Raw genomic sequence first — 12113 nt, forward strand, 5'->3', positions numbered from 1 at the left:
TATGAGGTAAAAGGTTTTATGTTTCTGTCTCCATATGATATGGTAAACATATCCAACACACAAAACATCGACATTTAAATGGTATTCATTTGCATATATTTATGTTAATTCCCATTTTCCCCCGTTAATTCCCACGAAAAGTTCCCACCTCTGAATATTCCCTAAAATGTGCAAACCAACTGACGACTCAAACTGAATTCTTCCGCTGCTCTATTGTTCGCTACATACAATACTTCAGTCTGAAACTGCCATCATTTAAGTAGTTTGTGGTGAAAATTAGGTCTCTAGTACAGAACGAAGTCATCAGTGATCATCTCTAACCGATCGGAGTATCAAAGACAATGGCGTATCGGTTTCTATGACCAATCAGAACTGTTAGAATGTTTTTCCGTTTTAGAATCGGCAGGGGAGGTACTCCGACCCAGACTCTTTGCTAGAACAAACGTCCATGGGCGTAGCATTTTGCCAAAGCAAGGAGTTTGGATAGCCAGGTAAATAAAAAAATAACTGGTAAAGCTGCATAGTTTTATAAAGGTCTGGAACTTACCTTATTTGGTGTACTCACTTTTGAGGAAACAAGCTCAAGTACATAGTACAAATATTATAGAAATATGAATAATTGTCTACACTGAACAAAAATATAAACGCAACAGGTGATGTGTTGGTCCCATGTTTCATGAGCTGAAATAAATGATCCCAGAAATGTTCCATATGCACAAAGCTTATTTCTCTCAAACTTTGTGCAGAAATGTTTTTCATCCCGTCCTATTACGTATTTATGACTGCTAGAGCCGGGCAATGAAGTTATAGCCTATCTACTGCAGTCATATATCCTTGAAAGTGCCTTGGCTTATCTGCAATTAAAAGCTGTATCTCGCAATGGAATGCTGAATTTTGCAATTTCTTGGCTTGCAGTGTCTCACAACTTCAGTAAAGCAGGGCCTATCATAAATGAATAGGCTAGGATATTCTATGTGCAACAGACCGAAGAGTGAACACCCACTTGCATCATTAGCAAAGTGAAAGAGCAGGCAAGCCAGTTGCACTGTGATAAACACAAGAGAATTTCCCTGAAGGATTTTTCTTAATTTTAAAGATCCCAGTTTTGTTTAAACATTTTAGCTTTTAAATGTTCACATCCCTATTCTAAATATAGTAACAATGAAATTCTAAAGTACTTGCTGTAAGATTTCACCTTATAACTGTAAAATAAATATCATTGTAGTGACAGTACAATATTTGCACAATTTCATAAAACGGACAGACTTTTCTGCCGGATGTCTTCTGAGCGAAATGCCATTCAAATGTGTGCAGACTCATTACAACTACAGCTTTAAGCACAAATCAATTTAGTATGTGACCAAGGCATGTCATAGGAGTAGCTAACATATCTTTTTTATCCATGGCTGTTTGAAAGATATGCCAGCCTCCAGCTGAGAGCATGACATGCCAAACACAACAATTAAGTGTTTCAATTAATCTCACTTCTCCCCAATAGCACTGTTTGTCGCCAACCTTGATGGTAGTGAGAATTTGAGACCATGGAAAAGCTAAAGACAGTGGGCTTGTTCGACATTGTAGCCGACAGTGTAAGCAACTGCCGACTGACTGACAAATCACTTTGCATCATTAATAACTACTCAGTCATTATTATTTGTAGATCAGTCAGTCAATCACAATGCGTCACAGATTTGATCCGCTCAAACCAGGCCACCGAATGGTTATGGGGGAGGAGTACTGTCTACGGTAGTAGGATGTTTACGGTAGTGTCACTGCTGTTTATTAGAATGATAAGGCTGATATGTTAATTCAACCTCAGTCTTGTGTCCTTCCATCTAGGCTGAGTTACTGTCAAGCACTTTGATAAATGCTGATATAAAAGGGCTTTATCAATACATTTGTTTCATTGTATTATTGATGAATTGATGCCCTTTATAAATCAATTTGATTTATTGAGGTAGTGAGTGGTTGATTAATTCCCTTTCCCTCCAGGAGATGATTTAATTGATTGGTGCCATTTCTCCTCTAGGAGTTGATCCTGCCACTGCTGCTGCTGTGCCTGCTGATTCTGATCAGCACCCTGAACCCACATGTCTACTACGGAGGCATCAGTACCATGGAGCTGGAGAGGGAGGACTACCACTTACTCAAGGGCCTGGGATACACCCCCATTAACAATGCCACCAATCACATCATGGAGGAGGTGGCCCAGGAAATGCGTAAGTAGGAGGATGGACATGAAGTGCGTAAAATGCTAATATAGGGGATATTGACTTGCTTTAGCATTTGGCGACTGTGACCAGATTAACAAAACCAAGGCATGGATTAAGCCCTCCCCGTCCCGTCATGGATTTAGCCTAAAAGCATTGCCTTGGTGTAGGCTAAGCATTGATTGGAGCCTGGAGGGAATTTATATGGGCCCTTGTCAAAAGTTGTGCGCTATAACAGGAATACTGTGCTATTGGGGACACAGACAGTGTATTTATGTCTGCCTTATTTCTTGTGATTTCCTGATTGCACTGTAGACTTGCAGGATCGCCTGGAGATGTTCTCTAGTGAAGAGGATCTGGAGAATGCCAGTCTTTATGAGCCCTCAGGCTACGTTGGGGTGGTCTTCATGGGCAGCACACCCACCTCTTACAGGTTGCGCTTCCCTTACAACCATCTGCCCCTGCCCAGTGACTACACTGAATCTATTGGTGAGAGATGATTTTAATTTTGTAATAAATCAAGTATTTATCAATGTCTTAATTAGAGGTCGACCGATTAATCGGAATGGCCGATTAATTAGGGCCGTTTTCATAACAATCGGAAATAGGTATTTTTGGGTGCCGATTTTGCAGATTCTTAAAAAATATATATATATACCTTTTATTTACCTAGGCTAGTCAGTTAAGAACACATTCTTATTTTCAATGACGGCCTAGGAACGGTGGTTTAACTGCTTTGTTCAGGGGCAGAATGACATATTTTCACCTTGTCAGCTCGGGGGATCCAATCTTGCAACCTTACAGTTAACTAGTCCAACGATCTAACCACCTGCCTCTCATTGCACTCCACGAGGAGCCTGCCTGTTACGCGAATGCAGTAGAAGCCAAGGTAAGTTGGTAGCTAGCATTAAGCTTATCTTACAAAAAACAATCAGTAAATCATAATCACTAGTTATAACTACACATGCTTGATGATATTACTTGTTTATCTAGCGCGTCCTGCGTTGCATATAATCAATGCAACGCTGGGGGATGATTTAACAAAAGTGCATTTGCGAAAAAAGCACAATCGTTGGACGACTGTACCTAACCATAAACACCAATGCCTTTCTTGAAATCAATACACAGAAGTATATATTTTTAAACCTGCATATTTAGCTAAAAGAAATCCAGGTTAGCAGGCAATATTAACCAGGTGAAATTGTGTAATTTCTCTTGCGTTCACTTCCGGGTTGGAGCGAGCGGTCGCATCCGCACTCGGTCCGCAGGTAGTATTACATTTCATTATAGTACAACGGTTTGAATTGTCTAATCTTAGCAATTTCTTCTTAGCTAGCTACATAGCCGTCTTTGTATCATAGATAATTGCGTAATTATCGTATTTCGTCGTCCTAACGCAGTCTACACTGCTATCTGCCCTGCAGCTAGCCAGCTAGCTAACGTCCACCGTCTACCGATTAGCAGCACAACTATTACACTCAACTGAACGACTTGATTAGTGTATTGTTAGCTAGCTACATAGTTGTCTTTGCTGTCTTCGTATCCAAGATAATTGTGTAGTTTAGAGTGTGTAGTTTTAGAGTGATTATCTTAATTTACCGAGGTTAGCTAGCCAGCTATTTGTCGTCCTTAACGTAGGAGACACTGCTAGCTAGCCAACGTCTACCGAACAGAACTTCCGCACTCAACAACCCGGTCGCATTTCGCTTCGCTCCACAGGTAGTATCACATTTTTCATTTCATTTCATTACAGTACAACGGCTTGATTTGTTTGATCGTAGCTAGCTACATAGCTAGCTACATAGCCGTCTTTGTATCAAAGATAATTGTGTAGTCTAGAGCGATTTCCTAGGTTAGCTAGCCAGCTATTGTCGTTCTTTTAACGCAACGTAACGTAATCAACACTGCTAGCTAGCCAGCTAGCCCCGAATAGCAGCACAGTAGAAACTATTACACTCAACGGAACGACTTGATTAGTGTAGTGTCAACAACGCAGCCACTGCCAGCTAGCCTACATAGTCAACAACGCAGCCTCTGCCAGCTAGCCTACTTCAGCAGTACTCATTTTAATCATTTTAGTCAATAAGATTCTTGCTACGTAAGCTTAACTTTCTGAACACTCGAGACGTGTAGTCCACTTGTCATTCCAATCTCCTTTGCATTAGCGTAGCCTCTTGTGTAGCCTGTCAACTAAGCCTGTCAACACAGACCATACAAACGCTCCACACCGCGTGGCCGCGGCCACCCTAATCTGGTGGTCCCAGCGCGCACGACCCACGTGGAGTTCCAGGTCTCCGGTAGCCTCTGGAACTGTCGATCTGCGGCCAACAAGGCAGAGTTCATCTCAGCCTATGCCTCCCTCCAGTCCCTCGACTTCTTGGCACTGACGGAAACATGGATCACCACAGACAACACTGCTACTCCTACTGCTCTCTCTTCGTCTGCCCACGTGTTCTCGCACACCCCGAGAGCTTCTGGTCAGCGGGGTGGTGGCACCGGGATCCTCATCTCTCCCAAGTGGTCATTCTCTCTTTCTCCCCTTACCCATCTGTCTATCGCCTCCTTTGAATTCCATGCTGTCACAGTTACCAGCCCTTTCAAGCGTAACATCCTTATCATTTATCGCCCTCCAGGTTCCCTCGGAGAGTTCATCAATGAGCTTGATGCCTTGATAAGCTCCTTTCCTGAGGACGGCTCACCTCTCACAGTTCTGGGCGACTTTAACCTCCCCACGTCTACCTTTGACTCATTCCTCTCTGCCTCTTTCTTTCCACTCCTCTCCTCTTTTGACCTCACCCTCTCACCTTCCCCCCTATTCACAAGGCAGGAAATACGCTCGACCTCATCTTTACTAGATGCTGTTCTTCCACTAACCTCATTGCAACTCCCCTCCAAGTCTCCGACCACTACCTTGTATCCTTTTCCCTCTCGCTCTCATCCAACACTTCCCACACTGCCCCTACTCGGATGGTATCGCGCCGTCCCAACCTTCGCTCTCTCTCCCCGCTACTCTCTCCTCTTCCATCCTATCATCTCTTCCCTCTGCTCAAACCTTCTCCAACCTATCTCCTGATTCTGCCTCCTCAACCCTCCTCTCCTCCCTTTCTGCATCCTTTGACTCTCTATGTCCCCTATCCTCCAGGCCGGCTCGGTCCTCCCCTCCCGCTCCGTGGCTCGACGACTCATTGCGAGCTCACAGAACAGGGCTCCGGGCAGCCGAGCGGAAATGGAGGAAAACTCGCCTCCCTGCGGACCTGGCATCCTTTCACTCCCTCCTCTCTACATTTTCCTCTTCTGTCTCTGCTGCTAAAGCCACTTTCTACCACTCTAAATTCCAAGCATCTGCCTCTAACCCTAGGAAGCTCTTTGCCACCTTCTCCTCCCCTCCTGAATCCTCCCCCCCTCCTCCTCCTCTCTGCAGATGACTTCGTCAACCATTTTGAAAAGAAGGTCGACGACATCCGATCCTCGTTTGCTAAGTCAAACGACACCGCTGGTTCTGCTCACACTGCCCTACCCTGTGCTCTGACCTCTTTCTCCCCTCTCTCTCCAGATGAAATCTCGCGTCTTGTGACGGCCGGCCGCCCAACAACCTGCCCGCTTGACCCTATCCCCTCCTCTCTTCTCCAGACCATCTCCGGTGACCTTCTCCCTTACCTCACCTCGCTCATCAACTCATCCCTGACCGCTGGCTACGTCCCTTCCGTCTTCAAGAGAGCGAGAGTTGCACCCCTTCTGAAAAAACCTACACTCGATCCCTCCGATGTCAACAACTACAGACCAGTATCCCTTCTTTCTTTTCTCTCCAAAACTCTTGAACGTGCCGTCCTTGGCCAGCTCTCCCGCTATCTCTCTCAGAATGACCTTCTTGATCCATATCAGTCAGGTTTCAAGACTAGTCATTCAACTGAGACTGCTCTTCTCTGTATCACGGATGCGCTCCGCACTGCTAAAGCTAACTCTCTCTCCTCTGCTCTCATCCTTCTAGACCTATCGGCTGCCTTCGATACTGTGAACCATCAGATCCTCCTCTCCACCCTCTCCGAGTTGGGCATCTCCGGCGCGGCCCACGCTTGGATTGCGTCCTACCTGACAGGTCGCTCCTACCAGGTGGCGTGGCGAGAATCCGTCTCCACACCACGTGCTCTCACCACTGGTGTCCCCCAGGGCTCTGTTCTAGGCCCTCTCCTATTCTCGCTATACACCAAATCACTTGGCTCTGTCATAACCTCACATGGTCTCTCCTATCATTGCTATGCAGACGACACACAATTAATCTTCTCCTTTCCCCCTTCTGATGACCAGGTGGCGAATCGCATCTCTGCATGTCTGGCAGACATATCAGTGTGGATGACGGATCACCACCTCAAGCTGAACCTCGGCAAGACGGAGCTGCTCTTCCTCCCGGGAAGGACTGCCCGTTCCATGATCTCGCCATCACGGTTGACAACTCCATTGTGTCCTCCTCCCAGAGCGCTAAGAACCTTGGCGTGATCCTGGACAACACCCTGTCGTTCTCAACTAACATCAAGGCGGTGGCCCGTTCCTGTAGGTTCATGCTCTACAACATCCGCAGAGTACGACCCTGCCTCACGCAGGAAGCGGCGCAGGTCCTAATCCAGGCACTTGTCATCTCCCGTCTGGATTACTGCAACTCGCTGTTGGCTGGGCTCCCTGCCTGTGCCATTAAACCCCTACAGCTCATCCAGAACGCCGCAGCCCGTCTGGTGTTCAACCTTCCCAAGTTCTCTCACGTCACCCCGCTCCTCCGCTCTCTCCACTGGCTTCCAGTTGAAGCTCGCATCCGCTACAAGACCATGGTGCTTGCCTACGGAGCTGCGAGGGAACGGCACCTCAGTACCTCCAGGCTCTGATCAGGCCCTACACCCAAACAAGGGCACTGCGTTCATCCACCTCTGGCCTGCTCGCCTCCCTACCACTGAGGAAGTACAGTTCCCGCTCAGCCCAGTCAAAACTGTTCGCTGCTCTGGCCCCCCAATGGTGGAACAAACTCCCTCACGACGCCAGGACAGCGGAGTCAATCACCACCTTCCGGAGACACCTGAAACCCCACCTCTTTAAGGAATACCTAGGATAGGATAAAGTAATCCCTCTCACCCCTCCCCCCTTAAAAGATTTAGATGCACTACTGTTCCACTGGATGTCATAAGGTGAATGCACCAATTTGTAAGTCGCTCTGGATAAGAGCGTCTGCTAAATGACTTAAATGTAATGTAAATGTTCATTCAGGGTACATGCAACAGTTTGGGCAGCCTGGCTCATTGTGAACTAATTTGCCAGAATTTTATGTAATTATGACATAACATTGAAGGTTGTGCAATGTAACAAGAATATTTAGACTTAGGGATGCCATCCGTTAGATTCACTGAAATAATAAATGTTTTGTTTTCTAAATGATAGTTTCCGGATTCGACCATATTAATGACCAAAGGCTCGTAATTCTTTGTGTTATAACTAAGTCTATGATTTGATAGAGCAGTCTGACTGAGCGATGGTAGGCAGCAGCAGGCTCGTAAGCATTCATTCAAACAGCACTTTCATGCGCAAGCACAGCGCTATTTATGACTTCAAGCCTATCAGCCTAATGGCTGGTGTAACCGATGTGAAATGGCTAGCTAGTTAGCTGGGTGTGCGCTAATAGCGTTTCAAACGTCACTTGCTCTGAGACTTGGAGTAGTTATTCCCCTTGCTCTGCAAGGGCCGCCGCTTTGTGGAGCGATGGGTAACGCTGCTTCGAGGGTGGCTGTTGTCGATGTGTTCCTGGTTCGAGCCCAGGTAGGGGCGAGGAGAGGGACGGGAGCTATACTGTTACACTGGCAATACTATAGTGCCTATAAGAACATCCAATAGTCAAAGGTATATGAAATACAAATGGTATAGAGAGAAATAGTCCTATAAATACTATATTAACTTCAACCTAAAACCTCTTACCTTGGAATATTGAAGTCTCATGTTAAAAGGAACCACCAACTTTCATATATTCTGAGCAAGGAACTTAAACGTTAGCTTTTTTACTTGGCACATATTACACTTTTACTTCTTTTACTTCTTTACCTTTTTGTATTATTTAAACCAAATTGAACATGTTTCATTATTTATTTGAGGCTAAATTTATGTATTATATTAAGTTAAAATAAGTGTTCATTCAGTATTGTTGTAATTGTCATTATTACAAATAAATAAATAGAAAGTGTCCGATTAATCGGTATCGGCTTTTTTGGTCCTCCAATAATCGATATCGGCGTTGAAAGATCATAATCGGTCGACCTCTAGTCTTAATGTCAATATGCCTTGTCCATTGCTGTTCTGGTTAGTGTTTATTGGCTTATTTCACTATAGAGCCTTTAGACCTGCTCATTATACCTTATCCAACCTTTCAGTTCCACCCCCTACAAATGAGATGACATCACCTGGTTTCAATTATGTTTCTAGAGACAATATCTCTCTCATCATCACTCAATACCTAGGTTTACCTCCACTGTAGTCACATCCTACCATACCTTTGGCTTTACATTATACCTTGAAGCTATTTTATCGCCCCCAGAAACCTCCTTTTACTCTCTGTTCTGGACGTTCTAGACAACCAATTCTCATAGCTTTTAGCCGTACCCTTATCCTACTCCTCCTCTGTTCCTCTGGTGATGTAGAGGTGAATCCAGGCCCTGCAGTGCCTAGCTCCACTCCTATTCCCCAGGCGTTCTCTTTTGAGGACTTCTGTAACCGTAATAGCCTTGGTTTCATGCATGTTAACATTAGAAGCCTCCTCCCTAAGTTTGTTTTATTCACTGCTTTGGCACACTCTGCCAACCCGGATGTTCTAGCCGTGTCTGAATGCTGGCTTAGGAAGACCACCAAAAATTCTGAAATCTCCATCCCTAACTACAACATTTTCAGGCAAGATAGATTGCCCAAAGGGGGCGGTGTTGCAATCTACTGCAAAGATAGCCTGCAGAGTTCTGTCTACTATCCAGGTCTGTACCCAAACAATTTGAACTTCTACTTTTAAAAATCCACCTCTCTAAAAACAAGTCTCTCACCGTTGCCGCCTGCTATAGACCACCCTCTGCCCCCAACTGTGCTCTGGACACCATATTTGAACTGATTGCCCCCCATCTATCTTCAGAGCTCATGCTGCTAGGCGACCTAAACTGGAACATGCTTAACACCCCAGCCATCCTACAATCTAAGCTTGATGCCCTCAATCTCACACAAATTATCAATGAACCTACCAGGTACCACCCCAAAGCCGTAAACACGGGCACCCTCATAGACATCATCCTAACCAACTTGCCCTCCAAATACACCTCTGCTGTTTTCAACTAAGATCTCAGTGATCACTGCCTCATTGCCTGCATCCGAAATGGGTCAGCGGTCAAACGACCTCCACTCATCACTGTCAAACGCTCCCTGAAACACTTCAGCGAGCAGGCCTTTCTAATCGACCTGGCCGGGGTATCCTGGAAGGATATTGATCTCACCCCGTCAGTAGAGGATGCCTGGTTATTTATTTTTAAATGCCTTCCTCACCATCTTAAATAAGCATGCCCCATTCAAGAAATGTAGATCCAAGAACAGATATAGCCCTTGGTTCTCTCCAGACCTGACTGCCCAGAACCAACACAAAAACATCCCATGGCGTTCTGCATTAGCATCGAACAGCCCCCGTGATATGCAACTTTTCAGGGAAGCTAGAAACCAATATACACAGGCAGTTAGAAAAGCCAAGGCTTGCTTTTTCAAGCATACATTTGCTTCCTTCAACACAAACTCAAAAAGGTTCTGGGACACTGTAAAATCCATGGAGATTAAGAACACCTCCTCCCAGCTGCCCACTGAACTAAGGATAGGAAACACTGTCACCATCGATAAATCCATTATAATAGATAATTTCAAAAAGCATTTTTCTACGGCTGGCCATGCTTTCCACCTGTCTACCCCTACCCCGTTCAACAGCACTGCACCCCCCACTGCAACTCGCCCAAGCCTTCCCCATTTCTCCTTCTCCCAAATCCAGTCAGCTGATGTTTTGAAAGAGCTGCAAAATCTGGACCCCTACAAATTTCTAAAATTATCTGCCGAAATTGTTGCAACCCCTATTACTAGCCCGTTCAACCTCTCTTTCGTGTCGTCTGAGATTCCCAAAGATTGGAAAGCAGCTGCGGTCATTCCACTCTTCAAAGGGGGACACACTGTTGATCCAAACTGCTACAGACCTATATCTATCCTACCCTGCCTTTCTAAGGTCTTTGAAAGCCAAGTCAACAAACAGATTACCGACCATTCTGAATCCCACCATACCTTCTCCGCTATGCAATCTGGTTTCAGAGCTGGTCATGGGTGCACCTCATCCATGCTCAAGGTCCTAAACGATATCTTTACTGCCATCGATAAGAAACAATACTGTGCAGCCGTATTCATTGACCTGGCCAAGGCTTTCGACTCTGTCAATCACCACATCCTCATCGGCAGACTCGATAGCCTTGGTTTGTCAAATGATTACCTCGCCTGGTTCACCAACTACTTCTCTGACAGAGTTCAGTGTGTCAAATCGGAGGGCCTGTTGTCCGGGCCTCTGGCAGTATCTATGGGGATGCCACAGGGTTCAATTCTTGGACCGACTCTCTTCTCTGTATACATCAATGATGTCGCTCTTGCTGCTGGTGAGTCTCTGATCCACCTCTACGCAGACAACACCATTCTGTATACTTCTGGCCCTTCTTTGGACACTGTGTTAACAACCCTCCAGATGAGCTTCAATGCCATACAACTCTCCTTCCGTGGCCTCCAATTGCTCTTAAATACAAGTAAAACTAAATGCATGCTCTTCAACCGATCGCTGCCTGCACCTTCCCGCCTGTCCAACATCACTACTCTGGAAGGTTCTGACTTATAATATGTGGACAACTACAAATACCTAGGTGTCTGGTTAGACTGTAAGCTCTCCTTCCAGACTCACATCAAACATCTCCAATCCAAAGTTAAATCTAGAATTGGCTTCCTATTTCGCAACAAAGCATCCTTCACTCATGCTGCCAAACATACCCTTGTAAAACTGACCATCCTACCGATCCTCGACTCAAAGATTACTGCACCTGTACATAGCCCATCTATAATTTAGCCCAAACAACTACCTCTCCCCCTACGGTATAAATTTATTTATTTATTTTGCTCCTTTGCACCCCATTTTTTCTACCTCTATCTTGCACATTCTTCCACTGCAAATCTACCATTCCAGTGTTTTACTTGCTATATTGTATTTACTTCGCCACCATGGCCTTTTTTTGCCTTTACCTCCCTTATCTCACCTCATTTGCTCACATTGTATATAGACATATTTTTCTACTGTATTATTGACTGTATGTTTACTCCATGTGTAACTCTGTGTTGTTGTATGTGTCAAACTGCTTTGCTTTATCTTGGCCAGGTCGCAATTGTAAATGAGAACATGTTTTCAACTTGCCTACCTGGTAAAACAAAGGTGAAAAAATGTATTTTTTTAATTGTGAGCGAGAGTTGAGCCTATACCTTCCTAATGTCCATTAGTGAGAGAGACAAAGTTTGACCCTACCCTCTTTGTACATGCAGAACATCCCCAATACAATAGATAGCCTTCCGCTTGGAGATATATTGTTTGCATACTGCTAGATGATTTTAAATTCCAAGATTATTCAAAGGATTGGTTACTAGTCCATGTACAGATGTGAGTTATGAAGGCATTAACGGAGTGTGTCTGTCTGTCTGTCTTTGTTTGTTCCTCCCTCCCTCAGCCAACTGTTTAGCCAGCTCAGTGAACTGCAGAGCAGCTAATTACTGGTACTCTGGCTTCATCCGCCTCCAGACTCTCATCGACGCCGCCATCATACAGGTGAGATCAAATGTTAT

General features: G+C 45.1%; 1 protein-coding gene across 1 annotated transcript in view; it reads left to right on the plus strand.

Annotated features, from left to right (window-relative positions):
- Positions 1–12113, plus strand: part of abca5 (ATP-binding cassette, sub-family A (ABC1), member 5) — an 88701-nt gene that overhangs the window by 18318 nt on the left and 58270 nt on the right. The window contains exons 3-5 of the mRNA XM_029640128.2: positions 2030–2219; positions 2526–2699; positions 11999–12096. Of these exons, the coding sequence (XP_029495988.1) occupies positions 2030–2219; positions 2526–2699; positions 11999–12096 (462 nt within the window). The remainder of the gene's footprint in view (positions 1–2029; positions 2220–2525; positions 2700–11998; positions 12097–12113) is intronic.

This window comes from Oncorhynchus nerka, linkage group LG28 (genome assembly GCF_034236695.1).
Source record: "Oncorhynchus nerka isolate Pitt River linkage group LG28, Oner_Uvic_2.0, whole genome shotgun sequence".
NCBI classification, from domain to species: Eukaryota; Metazoa; Chordata; class Actinopteri; order Salmoniformes; family Salmonidae; genus Oncorhynchus; species Oncorhynchus nerka.